Source organism: Lactuca sativa, chromosome 2, assembly GCF_002870075.4.
Source record: "Lactuca sativa cultivar Salinas chromosome 2, Lsat_Salinas_v11, whole genome shotgun sequence".
NCBI classification, from domain to species: domain Eukaryota; kingdom Viridiplantae; phylum Streptophyta; class Magnoliopsida; order Asterales; family Asteraceae; genus Lactuca; species Lactuca sativa.
In genome coordinates, this window is record NC_056624.2 from 105,961,034 (window position 1) to 105,981,608 (window position 20,575).

The 20,575-nt window shown below is 37.2% G+C and overlaps 1 protein-coding gene and 1 long non-coding RNA gene across 2 annotated transcripts; one reads left to right on the plus strand and one right to left on the minus strand.

Annotated features, from left to right (window-relative positions):
- Positions 1–421: 421 nt before the first annotated feature.
- On the minus strand, positions 422–7,624 carry LOC111881738 (uncharacterized). The gene is made up of 9 exons (XM_023878131.3): positions 7,399–7,624; positions 7,145–7,196; positions 6,931–7,004; positions 2,338–2,439; positions 2,038–2,181; positions 1,885–1,936; positions 1,298–1,371; positions 1,008–1,097; positions 422–605 (listed from the first exon to the last, which is right to left on the minus strand). The coding sequence occupies exons 1-9, from the start codon at positions 7,527–7,529 to the stop codon at positions 557–559; spliced, it is 768 nt and encodes a 255-aa protein (XP_023733899.1). The 5' UTR covers positions 7,530–7,624; the 3' UTR covers positions 422–556.
- On the plus strand, positions 603–2,313 carry LOC122196462 (uncharacterized). Its single transcript, XR_006188056.2, has 2 exons — positions 603–1,122; positions 1,801–2,313. It is a non-coding gene; the product is annotated as an uncharacterized LOC122196462 (long non-coding RNA).
- Positions 7,625–20,575: the final 12,951 nt, after the last annotated feature.

Below are 20,575 nucleotides of genomic sequence, written 5' to 3' on the forward strand. Positions count from 1 at the left end.
TCTGATTATTATTTATGTTTTTTCGTTTCTGACTTTTTTTGCTTCTCATCCTCTGTTTGTATTTGTTTCTTTTTTCTGATTTTATTTCTCAAAGCTTTTAATTTCTCATTCTCTGTTTGTTTTGGAATCAAATTTTTTAAGTCAGACTCTTCAAGTTTCAGATTGAAAAACAGTGAAACTCAAATCTCCAAGTTTCAGATTTTTCACTGAATTAGGTAATATGTTTGTAGATATTTGTATCATTGTTTGTAGAACTTTTCTAATGTTTGTGTTGGACTTGATTTTTCAGAGTTAAATCTTCGAACTATTAGATTTTATTTTGCAGCGTCCTTTGATAATAGGCATCTACAAAGGCTCAAATTTAAGACATATTAGATGGAATTGATCTTAATAATGTTATAGATGATTTTGGATATACAAAGGCTAAAAGAATTATGTTTTTCAGAATATATATTTTACAATCATAATACATCAACATAACTTGTTATGAAAATGTCATTATTTGCGAAATCATAAAATATACATTTAGAAAAAAACAAACTGTTGCAGAATCTTCTCATGCATTGGTATGCGCCATCAATAGGGGATCATTTGACAACAAGTCTCTGTAAAATTTAAAAATATCAAAAAACATAAACACGAGTTTAACCAAAAATAGAACAATATGAGTAATTGTGTAATATCAATTAAACATCCATAGGTAACAACAGTTGTTCACTCACAACCTTAATAATCTAGAAAAATTTCAAGTACTTATTTGCCCACAATTGTGTTGCATTTAGTCATTGCATTGATTTTGCTAAAGTTAATCTTTTTCTTATTATAGAGGAGTGTATTTAAATGCTTGTATAAAACTGTTAATTATGACATGGATGGAGTATCAAATTCTTATGTAACAAATATCTTAACCTTAAGTCATTGGTATATCATATATGAATTAATAAAAATATTATCTTTTTATATCATACATGGATATGTAAGTCAATTCAAATAAATTGCAAACTTACTTGTTATTGCTATTGAAAAGCACAAGGGAAACAGGTTGCTGAGGTGACAGGTAAAACAACTGCACGACTATGTACACACATGTACCAATGCTGTGAAAGAGTTATATGAAGTGAGGTGAAATAAATGTCAGATTCTAAGTGCTATATACACCTAAGAAAGTAAAATAGATTATATAAATGTATGGAACCTATATTATTTTGATTTATTGATGTGTCATGCACCAAAAAACTTAAGAAAAAACAACATATTGTGGATGATCTAATAAAGTTAAAGCAAATACAATTCGTACCTCCCAAAACATACAAGTGAAAGTATCCAAAAGAAAGCACTTATCCAACTTGATTCCTTATAAGCTACCCAAACCTAAAAAGAAGCATTACAAATATTCTTATAAAAAATGGGAAAATAGAATCATTTTATGTACATTTAAGTTTTGGGAAAATGACTTAAAAGCCCAACGAAGTTTCCAAACCATTCAAAATACCCAATCATGTTTTGTATGTTCAAAAAAACCCAACGAACTTAACCTTTTGTCTAAAAAGTCCAACAAAGTTCCAAACCGTTCAAAAAAATCCCAATTTTGTTTTGTTTAAGTTCGTTGGGTTTTTTTTTGAACAGTCAAAACATGATTGGAGTTTTTTAAACGTTTTGGAAACTTCGTTAGCCTAACAAGTCATTTTTCCGATACGGTAATAAGCCACGTCATCTGTTTCTCTTATTTGACTTTCAGAAAAGTGTAACTTAGTTGGGCTTTTTACACAAAATGTTAAGTTTGTTGGGTTTTTTGAACAGACAAAACTTGATTGGGGTTTTTTGAACGGTTTGAAAACTTCGTTGGGCTTTTAAGTCATTTTCCCTTTATGTTTTGGATCATACGGATAAAGTGACAATCATGAAAGAGATGTCGATCCATGATGCTATCCCACACCTAGCAATTCAACCATTTAATATTGTCAACTTTACATTGCAATTTGCAAGTGAAAGAAAAGCATGAGAAAAGATTGAAGATTAAAAGAGAAGAAAATTTACGCGGAGAATAATTGGGAATGGAATTGTGATCCATCAACAATAAGCACATAAACAAAAGTTCCCAGCATCAAGCAGCCAAGTGCAGAAATGATTACTCTTGTAGTTAAAATAGAAGGTCCCCTCTTGTATCCCATTATGGCATCCCTAAGCCAATGTATAAATAATTTTAAAAACATCGTTTTACGTGATGTGATTTCAAGCTCAAATGCATGTATCATTTTGCAACCAAGCATTTATTATCATTGGACAAAATAAGAAGGATATGTGGAATGACAACTCCTGTACTAAAATGATTCTTACTCTTTTTGACGTTTCATCAAGACAAAATATAAGGGATCCTTTGATGATTCTTGTGGTGACAATAAGAAGAGCTGCATAGCGATGTATGCACTCGTAATAGTGCTGTACAAGGAAAGAAAATTTGAGTATATATAACATAAATACGGATATGCACCCACATTGAAATATACAAATTCAAAAAATATGTGCTTTAAAACAATATAAGGAAAAATTAACACCGAAAATATGGAGGCCACTATAGTGAGTATGTGAGTCTAGTGTGTACATAATATATATATTGTTTGTAAAAGCAATTATATATATATATATATATATATATATATATATATATATATATATATATATATATATATATATATATATATATATATATATATATATATATATATATATATATATATATATATATATGGTGAGGTTCAATAGAAAACTATAATTAACCAAGGAACTAAGGAACCAATTTTTTTTTCAACTTTTAGAACTTATTTTTTATAAAAAAAAAACTAAAAATACAGAAATTCATAACTTTTTATCATTTTTCCAATAATATAAAATTCGACTTTTTTTACGTCAAATTCACAATGTGAATCTTTGAAAATTCACAACGTGAATACCGTAATATTTTTCACATTCACAATGTTAATATATGAATTTAGATATTGTTAGATTTTTTTTTGGATAAAGAATAAGCTCTAGAAATTGAAAAAAAGATTTGGTTCTTTGAAAAATCAATAATTATGGTTCTCCATTGAACTTTTCCATATATATATATATATATATATATATATATATATATATATATATATATATATATATATATATATATATATATATATATATATATATATATATATATATATATATATATATATATATATATATATATATATATATATATATATATAGGGTTTACACGTTGCATTTCGTTAATATTAGTAGTTTTAGTTTTGAAAAATGGTGAACGAGTTCTCCAATTTTATTCTAACAAACCTTTTGGTTTTGAAAACAACCTACACACACCCGCGCGCACCTAATTGCTTTTACAAACAGTATATATTATGTACACACTACACACTACACACACTGGAATGTTGTATTAACTACTATTAGGAGCCATACTAGTTATTTTGTATTAGTAAAAACCCAAAAGACAAAAATACTAGTTAGGTTTACAATAGCATATGCCTTAGGTAATTTTGGAATGATTTTTGTATTTCTTGAGCACCATGACCAGTCCAGAATTACGTTATTTTCTTTTCGTTTTATAACTTTTATAATTTGTTGTTGTTTTTATTTAATTTACTTATTTTTCTTTGTTTTTATGACTTGAAAAAAAAAAATTAACTTTTTCTTGAAGTTTTGTTTAAATACTTTGTTTAATGTTTTTTTGGACATGTAGTTCGAATAAATTATTTATTGTTTTTTTTGGCGTTTTATCTGTTTACATTTTTTTTGAAGTTTTATTCGTTTGCATTTTTTTGATGTACAATGCAAATAAATTTTCTATTTTATTTTTATCAACACTTTGTCTGATTTTTTTTGTCTATATCCATGATCACTGTAATTGTAATCCATAATTTAATTCAATTTTGCGACGTGAACTTTTTCCTTTTTTGCCTTGATTGTAATATATTCTTTTTGTGAAAAAAAAAAAAGGATAAAAGAAGTGAACAAGATAATTAATTTACTTCTTAATAAATTTAAAAAGGATTAAACAAATTCCAATGCAATCGATTCTAATTGTGCAATCCAAAAGAATTTCTGTAAATGGGTAATCAATGATGAAATATATGGTTTTGAAGGCATAAAATAAAATAAAATAAAAAACCTCAAATTTATTCCAACCAAATAAACGGTTATTAAAATGTTTAAAATAAATTGCATAAAGAATTTTGAAACAAACTAGTTTTTGATCAGATAGATATCTTGATTTTTTAAAGCGAGGTTTTGTTTGTTCATATATATAACTCAAAAACTATCTTTGTTAAAAAAGGACTCATTAAGGAACACTAGGGGTGTTGATCGGGTATAACTTTCGAGTTTCGAGGAGTTTGGGTCGGGTTAGATCGGGTATTGTCTATTAAAAAAATATTGGATAACCGAATTGAATAAAATTCGGATAAGCTGTTACGGGTAAGTCGGGTATTAGGCTGGGTTCGGGTATTTATGTTTAAATGTCAAAATGACACTTTTATCTTAATTTTTTATATAAATAATTGATTATTACATTTATCTATAACAGAGCATTAATTACGATGCATCCGTTTATATATAACTGATGACAAAATTCCATTTTGTTTCTTTTATATATATATATATATATATATATATATATATATATATATATATATATATATATATATATATATATATATATATATATATATATATATATATATATATATATATATATATATATATATATATATATGCGCCTTTTTTTTCCCTACATTTTCATAGGTATCGAAATAGATAGGGTGGCAAGGATTTGATCCTTCTACAAACTTCACGTAATATTTTTAACCACGTAGCAAAAATTGTATTCCGGTTTGTTTCCTTACCTGGATATTTAGCCATGTTTACTATAGCATTACCTATGAATTTGGTTTAAGTTGACTTTGATATTTGATATTTGTTTCACGGCCAGTGTATTAATTTTAAAAAGAAAAAATCACCTAAAATTTTTTATGTCTATCCGATACCTGAACTAATTATATATCAGGTTAACCGAATACCCAAATTTTTATACCTGATACCCGATCTATCCGAATTCAGAACGTGTTGATAGTTCGGGTTTCGGTTATTTTCGACAAAAGTAAACAAAACATCAAAACAATAATAATAATAATAATAATAATAATAATAATAGTAGGTAAAAGTAACATTAATCATTATTTAAAAGTATGTTAGGCTAAAGGGTACGTAGTTAATAGCACCCCCAGTTTGGGAGCTATTTTTGATTCCGCTATAGCGTTGTAACGCTGCTATTCTACTGAAGCCTGAAGGTGATTTTGGGCTACATCGTTTAAAAGAAAAACTGATTTGGGCTCCAAATCTCTAACCCATTAAACAAAATCGGAAATTAGTTTAGCTAAAAAAAAAAAAGAAAACTTTTGCCTAATTCCAGTTTCTCTCTCATTATTCCAATTTCCAATTTCCTACTTGCTTAGTTTTTTACTCAGAGTCACATACATATATATATATATATATATATATATATATATATATATATATATATATATATATATATATATATATATATATATATATATATATATATATATATATATATATATATATATATATATATAACCATAACATCCCTATACCACCGTAAAAACCGTTATTTCAAAAAGCGGCCGGTGAACGATAAAGTTTTTGACCGTGATAACTACCAAGCTAAAAGGTGTGGTGCCTTAAATTGCCTCCAACATTTAGTGTCAGATGGGCGCCATATAGGATGCCTCCAACATTTTTTTTATTTGATGTCTACATCAGGTGTGCTGCCCTCCAATGCCTCCAACAAATTTTCGAAAACAAACATTTCATAAAGGGACAAAGCTATGTGGCATATTTCTCGGTTGCCTCCAACATTTTTATCGGCACAACAATGCTTATGAAGTTTGTGGCTATTGAGGGGTGGTGTTTGCCATCAAAACTATTTAGCCTAAGTAATGATTAGTTAACTATTAATGTTTGATTTTAACAATATGCCAAAAAAGTAATCATTAGGGTGGTCAAATTAAATGAGTATAGGGTCTCAAAATCGACTGCAAACATGTTACACTCCTAATTAATAAGGTTGCATTGTTGTGGTCCAACGGCCCGTCGGCATCCCACGTGGCCATTTTTTCCTACGGCAAACACCGCACCCTTTGCAGGGAAACATCAACGCCACTTTATCTCTTCTCCATACCAACAACACCATCCCATCATAGAGGCATCGAATGAAAAATGTTGGGGACATCTATGTGGCGTCCATATGGCACCAAACTTTAGAGACATTTTAAAGCACCATACCCTTTAGCCGAAGATCGGACGGAGTGCTCGAGGGAAGCCATCGAAACACTACACCGGAACTAAAGGAATGATGGTGAGGGGAGGGGTTGTTACAGTCTCTCTCTTCCTCTTATTGGTCGGTGATCTTTGTTTGTTTTTTTTTCTATTCTAACAATTAAAAAACGATAACATATAGAAAATTAATTATTTTTTTACTCAATAGTTAGATATATCAAATTGAGTTTTTAATTTTTTTTACCCTCTACAACATCTATAAATACTCACACACTTTAATCTTCAAATCCACACCTCCTCCTACCAATTAATAAAATGGTTTTTATTTTTAATTAATTTTATGTTTATTACTCATTTAAAAAAATTATAAATCATAAAAAATCAATTATCTTAATTTAATAAAAAAAAATAAAAAAAAAAATAGAGGATGTTTTCCACACAAACTAAATTTTTGACTTTTGGTGAGGAAAATAAAAATGGAAGACAGGATGACGTGGCAGAAAAAAAAAAAAAAAAAAAAAAAAAAAAAAAAAAAAAGCTTCCCTACACGCATCCTATGGTCTAAAAAAGAAAAATTACCTTCCAGCAAAAAGTGCACTAGGTATTAAAATAGCTATCCTGATCCAGCTTGATTCTTTGTAGACTATCCAAGCCTGTGATTTATGAGTCGATTTATGAGTCCAGTTGATTCAAGAATATTAAAAATGAGAAGCATTTCTCACCAATAAATTTTCTAACTCGAAATTAAATGGAAAACAAACAACAACTTAACCTCGCAACTAGTATTTCTTACCAATATAACACCAAGATTTATGCTATAGTTTATTATTGTCACTAACACCCACCTGCAATTAATTTAACAATGAACTCGTTAAAAAAGAAATCCTTTCCTCTTTGATTAACAGCTAAAATCATCGATAATTAACCTAAGTTGTTCAAAACATAACCATACGTTTGACAAATCTTAACGATAAAAAACAATTGTTCAAAAACACTATCATACCTGTAATCTTGATGAACAAATTTGTAACTTAACTCTTAACTTACTTTTTGCGTATGTCGACACAAGAAGCGAGCCCATCTGAGCCGACTCCCCAAACAGCCAGAGCTAACATTATAACAGCCAATACGCTAAAAAGCGTCTTCAATGAGACTACCACCGGTGATGAAACCGCCATTATTGCTCCGACGCGAAGTGTGTTACTGTGCAGACGGCGATTGGGTTGATTGGGAGCAAAACTTTCAAATACATTGTTTTTGCCTTTTTAGGTACGAGATGTAGTCAAAGCTTTCTCTATCACAGGTCATAATCATTGTCCATCCCTATGATTTGTTTCGTTTTTTTTAAGAGTAAAATTATACATTTGGTCCTTGTGGTTTGTCTAATTTCACACTTTCGTCTTACTAATGGATTATTTACATAACTGGTCCCTATAGTTTGTATTTATTGGACCGGTGGTGGTCTCTAGACCAACTCCAAGAGGTTCCATCGTTAAATAAGTGTAAAATAACTAAAATATCTATAGTTTTATTTTATTTTATTTTATTTATTTTTATTGGTTTTGTAATTTTTAAAACTAGAGTGACCATTTTAGTAAAATATAAAAAGAAATGCCCTAACGCCTTGTTCCCTAGTTTTTTGTAAATTCATTAAAGGAGCGGGAAGGAAAATTTTGATCGAAAGAAAAAGAGGGGAAGGAAAATATTCATTATACCGTGTTCCCGAGTTCGAAGGAAATGAAAAGAAATGAGAGGAAAATTTTAAGTTTTTGTGTTCCCGAGTTAGGAGGAAAAAGAAAATAAAACTTGAAATTTTTCTTCCCCTCACTTTCTTCCTAAATCCGCCCAATTTAGGAGGAAAATTTGGAAGGAAAATATGACTCCAAAATCCTTCCCCTCCATTCACTTTCCTTCCATTAATGAAACTCGGGAACATGATTTTCCTTCGACACCCCTCACTTTCCTTCGGTATCCTCCAATTTCTCTCCTTAAGTAGAACTTGGGAACAAGGTGTAAAGGCCTAAAAGCTTCCAGCCTCTCTCCCACATCCTGCCTCCTCCTATGTCATATCGTCAACTTTCATCTCAACCCTTCTCTCCTCCCCTCTTCACATGTTCTCAACTCATAATGGTGATTGATGAGAGTGGTGATGTGATTGGTATTGTTCTATCAACGTCCAAAGAATCATCTAGGACTTTGGTGTCATGATTTTTGTATTTGTTTGTTGCATCTCTGTCAGGTCTCCTCTTCCTTCGTGCGCCCTAATTAATTACTTCAAATTCTAGTAATCGTTGTTTTAGATTTAACATTCAATTTAACGATTTGGGAGTTTGGCAAACAATCATATAAATTCGTCGGTGACATTTAGGTTGTTTATGGGTAGAAATTATCGTTTTTTAGGGCGTTGTCGTAAATGGGGATGTAATATGTTGGTGCGATTATGGTGTCGTCATTGTTGTAAAGGGGTTTGAATGAGAGAGAACGATGGTGGTGCCAACGTATATATAACTATACATATATAGACATGCATTTGACAATATAACAGTTTAAAAGAAGTTTGTAAAACATTTGAACAGTTTAATAATAAGAATTGATGACTTGATGTCAAATCATAAAACGGTTTAAAAGCAGTTTAATTGATATAAATAGTTCAAACTATAAGAAATCTTTTGTCTGTAACACAGTTTGAAATACATGAAAACCTTTGTTTGAAACACAATTGTAACAGAGTTTGAAAGGAAAGCTACAGTATGTAAGACAGTTTGATAAAGATTTTAATATGTAAAACATTTTGAGAAATCATTTTTAAGTAGTATACTGAGTCAAAAAGCTAAAAGTGTAGTAAATCCATTTGTATGCTAGTTATTAATCACATGTGATTGATATAGTAACTAGTATGATTCAACTTGTATCCCCCCCCTAAAAGCATTTAAAAACATTTAAAAGGTTAATTAAGGGGGTATGAACTCACCTGTAGTGAGTAACTCGAATGAAAGATCGATATAGGATTATTGGGTGTCAATTGGAGTCTTGAGCACAAACGAATCCTATTTAAAATATAATTACACATATATGAATACATTTAATGTATATAACCACAAATGGTGGTTAGGGACATAAAAACACTTAGAACTAAGTGTTACCAACACATATAGTTACACATAAGTGGTGTATGGTCCTATATTGAAGTGTAAGGCCACAAAGCCAAAGGTTTAGTGTGTGTGCGGCCAGAGTGTGCAGCCAAGGTGTGTGTGCGGCCGCACACTCCCCATGAAGTGTGCCAAAACGTATTTTAAGGCCTTAGGACTCATCTAGGAAGGTTTCTCACTTCATGTTCTAGCCTTACATGGAGTTTATTGCCATTTTGGGACCTAAAAAGTGTGTGTGCGGCCACTTTGAAGGTGTGCGGCCGCACACCCTTCATGAAGATGATAAACTCGAGTTTTTCAAGCATATCATCAAGTGTTCTTAACATATAACCAGGTATAACAAGTATATACACGTTATAGAGGCTTGAAAAGGGTGATTAGGGTCCAAAACTTAGTGTGTGTTCTTGGTGTTCTTGAAGATCTAACACTGATGGGATTAAAATAACTTTTAATCTATGAAGATCGATTAGATCTTGAACAAGTATATGAATATAAAACAGTAAGAACGCAATAATAAGAACAAGACAAGATTGAATCAAACGAGTCGAATGATTAAAACATAATCCTCAGAAGAGCTCGATTAAGAACATCAACTGTAGAGGATTGATAGGTTACAAAAACGATTAAGAAACCTGCTGTACTCTAGATGAATTGCAATTAGTAAATCTCTATAATCGTAAACCTCTATCTCGTTGTTGACCTAATATGCATGCAAGCATTAACTTATATACAATACATAAAAGGCTCTCGGTTGGACAGGCCCAAACCGGAGTATACATGGCTAAACTAACGAGCCCAAAAGACGCAACATCAAAACAATCTTCAGCCCAACAATCTCCCCCTTTGCGTCAATTTGGAGCGAGACCTTCACTTGTGACTTGGGCCGGTAACTGAAGCTGGTACCTTCTTCTTCACGGTGTTAAACAGACACTTGGTTATGGAGAGGATGGTCTGTCTAAACCGGATGTACCAATTGATCATATCGTTGAAGTACTTGATGTCATCAGCCGAGTTCTCTTTACACCGCTTGATGATTGATAAGACGTGTTCCAAGCAAGCTGTGGTGTAAAGGTGCTTGTCAGCTAAAGCGAAGAGACATTTCTGTCCTTCGGCTCTAGTGAACATCACTGAGTTTCGCCTCGGATCAATCTTGCCCATTTGCATTTGATTTAGATCACTGGCCGATCCCACAGGTGCGACTTTCGGTTTCTTCTTAAAAACTGTGGCGACCTCCTGATCCATTAGGGCAACCTCCATGATGTAGCAAGCCAACATCCTTTTGACATGGTCTATGATGGGACCATATTCAGATTCATCTGTCAGAAGGATATTGTACAAGACTATCCAGTCATGAGGATTCAGATTCGGCAGATCCGCCAGGGAGATAATGTGAGCAGTTCTTGCTGATCCACGAATGAGCTTGAACTTAACGTTTGTGAATCTCCCCACGGCATAAGGCTTCAGCACCCGAACATTAACAATCTTCTGGGCGCTCCAGGTAAGGTATTGAGGGCGAGCGGCCTCCAGGTAGAAGTCAATGAGCTCCCTGTCAAGCTCATCGTTCGGATGCGGGACTTCAAAAATGTTAGAGAAGGCGTGGAAGATAAACGCCTTTCGAGTCAGCGGCATATCAAACTGCGAATCGATAGAGTTGTTGCAGTCGAATGATATAATCGGCTCGAGCCATAATATGCTTGGAGTCTCTATGGCCTCTTTTATCATACGATCCCTGGTCCAGGCAGGGAAGAGCAACTTTCGGCTCTCAAGGAGATCGTGGGCTTCTTTTTGCTTTCGTTCGGCTTCTTCAGCCTCACGCGCCACACGACTGGCATCGTCTTCAGCATTGCGACTGTTCTTTCTTTTTAACATGTCGGCAATGGTCTCCTTGTCTTCATCTTCATCTTCATCTTCATCTTCATCTCCTCCCTCAGCTATGTTTTTGCCCTTGTTCTTCACACCCGAACCCGAGGCATGACCAGTTGGGGGTGGTTCGGTTGTGTGAGTAGCTTTGGAGGAAGGAGGTGGTTTCGATCCTTTCTTCTCATCTCCCCCTTGTTTCGGAATGGACACGAAACTCGGTAGGCCTTCAATCTTGCTTAAAAGGTCCATGGCCGGAGAGAGTTTTTCAGCGAGGGTACGCCTCACCGAATGGTTTAGGATGGGGTCGTGTGCTTCTAGGATGTTTGATAGAGCTACGTGGACATCCGAAACACACGTCTTTATTACCTCCCTTTCGGATCGAAGAGCTTCCAATTGTTGCTGGGAGTTGGAAAGCTGCGTGCTCTTGACCTTAAGGGCGGTTGTTTTACTCGCCAATACGTCCATCAGAGAATTTTCAGCTGCAAGATCCTCTTGTAGCTTTGCCAGGCGGGTATCGATGGAGGCACGAAGTGCCGAGTTGTCGTTGCTAATATGTTGTCTGAGAGTAGCGAACGAAGACAGCTCCGTTGAGACAAACTTGGCCAATTGTTGAACAACTGGTTCCAGAGTTGTCTTAGTGGCGTCGGCGCTCTCCTGCAAGGACTTCAGCAGGACGGAAGCGTCGTTGAATAGTTTATCGACTTTTTCGGTCGCAGCCTCACAGGCTCGAGTGGAGGCATCGATAGCAGCAGTTGCTGAGGCCACCGAATCATGTTGAGCCCTGGAGAAGGCGTCAACGATCTTCTGAAGGGCAGCTTCAGACAGAGATGACTGTTGGTTGGTGGAGGAGGCGAGAAGTAGATCAACCTTCTCGTTTAGCTCGCGGAGATGCTTCTTTGTCACTGGAGCATCATCCTCCTCATCACTCTGAACTTGAAACGGACTATAGTAGACCGAATCGAAGTTCATGTGATCACCACCAAGGTATTGATCGTCGCCATCGGAGGCGTCTTCTGGAGATGGAGGTGGTGGTGAAGCTGGGGGTGTTATGGGTTTGGTTGGTTCAGGTTGAGTGGGTGGGGGGTTAGTTTCGGGTGGTGGTTGTGTATGGGTAGGATCGGTTGTATGTGTTTGAGTTTGTGGTGGTTCGGTTACTGGAGGGGTTTCGGTAACTGGTGGTGTTTCGGTTGATGTGGTGAATATGGGTGGAGGTATAGGGAATGAGGTTGGGGGAATAGTGGGGTTTATGGTGGGAATGGAAATAGGAATGGTTGGTGGAGGTGAAGGAACAGGAGATTGATGAAGTTCCATCTCTGGGGTTGGGGACCGAGGTGGTGTGTTGCCTCGTTGAGGAGATTCGTCTCCTTGTGATCCTTCAGAGTCCGAACTTCCACCCTCAGATTCGCTTGAAGAGGAGGGAATAACTAGCTTTCACTTCTGTTGGCTCTTCCTCCTTTTCGGCTGTGGGGATGAAGCAGCCTTCGGTTGTTTTCGCTTTTTGGGAGAAGGTCCTTTTGGAGCTTTGGACACTTGTTTCCCCTTCTCTGCCTTTTTGCCCCTGGCCACCGGTTTGTCGGCATCATGAATCGATCGTAGCATGTCCGGTGTCAGTTCCCTTGGACCAGTTGGCCTAAACTCCTTGATCGTCCTGATCAGTCTGCTGTCGGAGGGCACATCGGCATACATCGACTCCGGGATGGAGCCAATGAATGAAAATTTTGATGCATCGGATACGATGATCTTCTTGGTATGGAACGTACCAATAGAAGACATCGATGCACCATCAGCAGTTGGAAGATTGAACTTGTCCATGGCCCATCTTGTTATCAAGATCCAGAACCGGGCCAACGACACCTCAGAGTGTCGGGATGAGGAAGAGAGGCTCTGAATCAGTTGTTGCCATAGGACAAACCCATAGTCCAAGTTTATCCCGTTGTACACCCCATACATTATCGAAAGGAAAAGACGACTTGCACCGTCAGATCCTAAGCTCCTCTCTGACAGTCCCTTGAAAAGAACTGTAAATAAACCATTCCACTGGGGCGGTAGACAGGACTTCTTAAAGTTGGCGACGGAGGTGAGAACCTCTGTATAGCCCATGTTGTAAACCATGTTGTACAACATCCCAACCGGAATCGTCTCCGGGTGAACTCGCGATGGGTCAGCAGCAAACCCTAGCATAGTGCAGAAACGGGGGCGAGAAATCGAAGTCTTGTGTTCTGCCACTTCAAAGAATACCCGGTCGACGACGTTGTCGTAGTAAGCCATTGCGTAGACTTGCGATAGAGCCACCATAGGCACAGTTTGAATTCTGGACAGTGCAGGTGCAAGCTGGGAGTACTTGAGGCATTCTATAACCGGCAACATGTAGGAATCATACGCCAGTGGGTTAAGATCAATGACTAGGCATTGTTGGGGTCGGATGGGAAGAATCTGAGAAGTTGCATGAACAGAAGAAGATTCATCCATTGTTGCAGGTTTGGAGAAGAAGATGAACGGGAGAGTGTTTGGGAGTATTTTTGCTTTGGGAATTATGGAGGCAGTAAAGAGGTAAAAGGTGGTGTTGACGGCTTTTTATAGTGGGTGATAGGAGAGAGAAAAATCGTTTCAAATCTCTTATGGAAATACAAAGCGGGTTTTTTGAGTGACTGATTGGTGACAGTTGGGGCGTGCGATGATCACGTAGGAGAGAGAGTGTCAGTTTCCTAGGATTACGTCGCCCAATAAGCGCCGGTTCAGAGAGAGGAACCGTTTCCATTTCCACACGCGCCTTCAATGCCAGAGTGATGACGCTTCAATATCGCACACGCGTCCTTAAGTGTCAGAAAAAGCGCGGCCGTTTCAAATTCACGCGCCCTCCTTTTTACCGTCGTTTGAATTTTTATCCTTTGAACTCCTGCCGAGTCAGCAACCTTTCGTCTTATCCCTTTTAAACGGCATTTTAGAATTAATGACCCACGTGGATAGTTTTTGACCACAACTTCATTATTAACCATCCAGTAATAATCCAGCCTGTAAAATAATTAGTAACAGAATTTTGGAAAATCTAGGATTTTCGTGCAAAGAGTGTAAAAGAAAAAGAAATAAAGCAACTCTTTTAAGGATATTCTGTGATGTCAATAATGACACGAAACTGATGATCCCGGGCACGAATCTCTTCCTTCAAGGTCAAGAGAGACCTCAAAGTGTCAGTATGGAATCCCGTTGAATTACGATCAAACATTTATTTATAAATGTTGAAAGGCTTCTTTTAATTAGGCTAATTAAGGGCGGTTTCGCTTTGATTCAACAATTCTATTCTTGATATAAGAAAGAAAGTGAACAAAGTACTTGTGAGACCGGTGTAGTCTGTTGAACAAGTAGGTAGGAGTTGATTTTGTATTGGCTTGGATTAATATGAAATCTCAGATAAAAATTTAAAACTGGATCCCTTGGGAAGAAATGTTATGGTGTGTAACAATTTCATGGGAATCACGCAAAAGAAAAATTGAGATTTCATAAAGGTACATTCGTCAATTCATTGATGAAAACTTGATCAAATTAATTGGTCACCGTCAATTCGTTGGAGTTGAATTTTGGGTTTCACTCAGCTCGTAGTGGCACGAAACTAAGATCATAAACACAGATGTTGTGTAACCATAAACCTCAGTGGTAGTTTCTGAGAGTCTCAAGGGTTACGTTGATGAAACGAATGTAATGGAGAATTGTAATGGGGATGGTGTAAGAAAACATAGTACCTCTGCTGCGAACATAAGGACCAAGCAGGAAACTCTTAACTCATGTGAGAAAAGAGTGAGGTAGCTCACGATTAGAATAAATGTGTTAGCCTTATTGGGAAGACAAGGTTTGTGTATACCAGGTCATGAAGGCTATTATTCAAAATCTTATGAGGCTTGGGACACATACAGCAGCATGCTTCTAGGGACACTTAAGTAAGTCATCAAATATATCCCCATAAACGAATGAGCACACAAAAATAAAATATTTTTGGAGTTTTTGAAATTGAAAATAAAAATAAAAAATAATAAAAAAATAAGACTTAAAAAAATAATAAAAGAGTTAAAAGAAAAAAATACGATTTAAAAAAAACTTTGGAAAAAAATTGAAAAAACGAACCCGAACGTTCGGTTGGTTTCGGTTGGGAAAAAAGTAGAAAAACCGAACCCGAGCGTTCGGTTGGTTTCGGTTCTAGAAAATTTTGAAAAACCGAACCCGAGCGTTCGGTTGGTTTCGGTTCAGGAAAATTTTGAAAAACCGAACCCGAACCTTCGGTTGGTTTCGGTTCAACAAAATTTTGGAAAACCGAACCCGAACCTTTTGAAGGTTTCAGTTTTGGAAAATTTTAAGAAACCAAGGAGTTTAGACATGCAATTTGGAAAAACTTTTCACACAAAGAAAAACAAATTTTGTACAAAAAAAATATACAACACAGAAAAACTACCTTTGAAGTAATGAGCGAGTCAGATGGTTGAACCGAACCCGAATGTTCGGTTGGTTTCGCTTCTTACGTTTGAGGTTGAGAGGTAGTGTGAGGTACTGACTCTGATTCCATCATACCTAGCCCTTGCAATATTTTATTGAATGATGCTTCTGGAAGAGCTTTGGTAAAGACGTCAGCCAGTTGATCAGTGGTTCTTACGAAGTGAACTTCGACATTTCCATCTTCCACATGATCTTTGATGAAGTGATACCTCAGTGCTATGTGTTTGGTTTTAGAGTGTTGCACTAGGTTATGACAGATCCTGATTGCACTTTCAGAGTCACAATATAGTGGGATCTTCTTCATATTGAGTCCATAGTCTCGAAGTTGACTTTGGATCCAAATCACTTGTGATGTGCAGGATGCAGCGGCAATGTATTCCGCTTCGGCAGTAGACAGCGACACACACGTTTGTTTCTTGGATTGCCACCTGACCAACTTCCCGTCAAGGAATTGACAGCCACCAGTTGTGCTTTTACGGTCGAGTCCACATCCTCCAAGGTCAGCATCAGAATAGGCTTGAACGAAGAAGCCTGAGTTGGATGGATACCATAGACCCAAGGAGGTGGTTCGCTTGAGATAGCGTAGGATGTTCTTCATTGCCAGCATGTGAGGTTCGCGTGGGTTAGCCTGAAATCGAGCACAATAACACACAGAAAACATGATATCAGGCCTGCTAGCAGTTAGATACATCAGTGAGCCTATCATTTGACGATAGAGCGTGATATCGACAGCCGGTTTATCTAGAGATGGGGTAAGCTTGGTGCCGAATGCCATTGGGACTTTGACTTTTGAGTCGCCCATCATTCCAAACTTCGCTAGGAGAGTCTTCGTGTAAGCTTCCTGATTGATAAAGATGTCTTCGGGTCCCTGTCTTATATTTAAACCAAGGAAAAAATTAATAGGACCCATTGAGCTCATTTCAAACTTAGTCTCCATCAACTTTCTGAATTCAGCTGTTAAGCTGGGATTCATGGAGCCAAAGATGATGTCATCGACATAAATTTGAACTATCATAAGGTGGTTATCTTCCTTTTTGCGAAAGAAGGTTGGGTCAACCGAACCTTGTTTGAATTTAGACATCTTTAAAAATTTTGTAAGCGTTTCATACCAGGCTCTCGGAGCTTGTTTGAGGCCGTACACAGCTTTATCCAGAATATAGCAATGATTTGGATACTTTTCGTTCACGAACCCAGGAGGTTGCTCCACATACACAGTTTCTTCGAGTTCTCCATTGAGAAATGCACACTTGACGTCCATTTGGAAAACCTCAAAGTTTTTGTGAGCAGCATAGACCAGAAATATTCTAACAGATTCTAGCCTAGCTACTGGAGCGAAAGTCTCTTCATAGTCTATCCCTTCCTCCCGACAGTATCCCTTGACCACCAGACGAGCCTTGTTCCTTATGACATTACCTTCCTTGTCCATTTTGTTTCTAAAAACCCATTTGAGACCAACAACCGAAGCATCTGGAGGAGTTGGAATGAGGCGCCAGACCTTGTTCCTTTCAAACTCGTTCAGTTCGTCTTGCATTGCTTGAACCCAATCAGAGTGATCGAGGGCAGTGTTCACTGTCTTTGGTTCAACTTTTGATACGAATGAGTTAAACATACAAAACTCAACCTTTGAAAATAAGGATGTCTGTTTTGCCTTCAGTTGAGATCTGGTCAGAACCTTTTCAGATACATCACCAACTACTTGAGAGATAGGATGATCTCTGGTCCATTTGGTAAGAGGAGGGAAATTCGATCAAAGGTTGGATCTAGTTCAGCGTCGATCATTTCTTCTGGCTCAGATTGGCTATCGTAATCAAGCGTCATATCATCATGCTCCCCCTCAATTGATGAGTCTTGAGAAACATGAGGTTCAGGGGTTTCTTGTGGTGCTGGACTTTCAGGCATTGAAGCACCTTCGTTTGGAGGGGCATCTTCGGTTGGAGAGGCACCTTCGGTTGGTGAAGGACCTTCGGTTGAAGTTGTAGAGTTTGGCTCCCCCTGGACTTGTGAGCTTGGCTCCCCCTCGACATGAGAACTTGGCTCCCCCTCGACTGAAGCATTGTTGGATGGAGATTCATCAGTGGGCGATTCTCCTTCATGCATTCTTCTTGCAACATCTTCGACAATCTGCTTCATATGATCAACTTTGTTGTCAGCTGCACCTGCTTCTGAGAGAGAAGCTTTTTCCGGTTCGTCAAAGAGTTCCAGAAATTTCTCGTATAAATTGGCGATCGAGACTGTGACTTGGCCAGTTTGAGGAAAGATTTCCCCGGCAGTGTCTTCTATGGCCTGTAGCTTCTTGACATAGCTATCATCAAAGGTCACATAGTATGTCTCTTCAATCCTTCTTGAACGTTTGTTTAGGACCCTGTACGCCTTGGATGTGAGTGAGTAACCCAGAAAGATTCCCTCGTCGGCTTTGACATCAAACTTGTTGCGGTGTTCTTTAGAGTTAAAGATGAAACACCTTGAGCCAAACACATGGAAAAATTTCACATTGGGTTTTCTGTTATTTATTATCTCATATGGTGTGAGCGTGAATCGCTTATTGAGATAGGACCTGTTCTGTGTAAAACAAGCAGCAGAAATAGCGTCAGCCCAAAAATAAAGAGGTAAGGAAGCGAAACTTAGCATAGTTCGGGCAGCTTCACACAAAGATCGGTTTCGTCTTTCGACTATTCCGTTCTGTTGTGGTGTGTAGGGAGCTGAGAAATTGTGACTAATTCCCTTTTCTGCAAGAAACTCTTCAAACTCCCTGTTCTTGAATTCAAGACCATTGTCGCTCCTGATGTTGCGAACGACCTTCTTGAGCTGGACTTCAATTTGCTTGATAAACACTTTCAACTTTTGAGTCGCTTCAGATTTGAGCTTTAGAAAGAACACCCATGTAAAACGTGAAAAGTCATCAACGATAACAAGAATATACTTGCTACCACCGATGCTTTCGATAGATGAAGGACCACATAAATCGATATGAAGCAATTCGAGTGGTTCAACAACTTTTGTGTTGATTACTGATGGGTGACTTTGACGACTCTGCTTTCCCATTTCGCATGCAACACACAAATGCTCTCTGTCGAACTTGAGCAATGGAAGACCCCTAGCATGACCTCCAGTGACAAGTCGGTTGATATCTTTGAAATTGAGATGAGAGAGTCTTCGGTGCCACAACCAGCTTTCGTCAGATTGAGCTTTTGATAACAGGCATATGGCTGGGTTTCCTTTGATGGGTTTCATGTTTAGAGGAAACATTTCACCCTTTCGCTCTGACTTGAGAATCACTTTCTTTGTCTTTTTCTCTATTATATCAGAACCTTCATCATCGAATGAGACTTCGAGACCTGTACCTCCAACAAGATGAGATACACTGATGAGGTTGTGTTGGAGTCCTTCCACATAAGCAACCTTCCTTATTGTAAAGTCACCATTCGTTATCATCCCGTATCCCTTTATGGTGCCGAAAGAGTTATTTCCAAACTTGACGTTGCCACCATTTGCAAGAGATCTGTATTCCCTGAGCTCCTCTTTCCTCCCTGTCATGTGACGCGAGCAGCCACTATCGATGTACCATTCTTCGTCAAACTGCTCGTCACTTATAACCTGCAAAAATTAAGCAGATTTAGGAACCCAAAGTTTCTTGGGTCCATGTGAGCTTTTCATGGGAACGAGAATAGTAAGAGAGATGTCAACTAGATATGTTCGTTTTATTAGAGTTGTTTCATCTTTCTTTTTAATGGTAAAGACTTTTATTTTGTTAGGATTGGGTGTGTTCGTTTTGGACTCTGGTTTGGATTCATTGACTTTCTGCTTTCCCTTTTGTTCAGCTGATGAATGAGATTTTTGAGAACAAGCGGAATTAGCTTTAGAGCAAGATGGAGATGAATTGGTGGAAGTAGAAGAACTGGAAGAACGAGAAGAGTTAGAATGAGAGGTTTTGGATGGAGTGGACTTCCTGGCTGGTGACTCTAGGTGACCCTTTTGCTTTTGATCATTGGAGGGACTGACCTTAGAGTCTTGTTCTCTTTTGACTTCAGAACCGAACCTCTGCGTTCGGTTGGAGTTGTTCTTGGAACCGAACCTTTGGTTTCGGTTGAAGTCCTTTTCAGAATCGAACCTTTTCCTTCGGTTGGTATTTTCTTGTGAACCGAACCTTGGCTTTCGGTTGTTGGAACTTTCAGGCTTTCTTTCTGGATTGTTTTCATACTTCAGATTCTTGTCTTGGTGTGAGTAGTATGCATTCTGGGAGTGCCAGAACTGTTTCCTTTCAGAAAGGTTTTTCCTGTATCTTTGGTTCCTTTCTATCTTCTTATCCCTCATCTGCTTAGGTTGATGATGAACGTTCGCTTTCGTTTTTGTTGTCTCCTTGGCTGGTTCCTTTTGAACTTCAGGAGTTTTACTTTGAGCCGAGGGAGCAGAGGGAATATCCGAAGAAGATCCAGTTTGCACTGAGGGAGTAGAAGGAATGTCTGAAGAAGTTCCACTTTGAGCTGTTGGAGTAGAGGGAATGTATTCTTTTGCTGAACGATCATCCTCCTGAGGAATATCTTTCGTACCACTGGTACTTGGCTCATTGAAATTATCCGGCTTGTTCAATGGTTCAGGGATGTATCTTCCTTTGCTCATCCAGGAGGTTCTTTCAGAAAAGCCAACGGTTTCATTTGCATTATCAATTGGAGCTTCCCAGAAGTACTCATCACAGCCATCAACATTGTCTTCGTTAACAATAGCTGTGAGTTCAG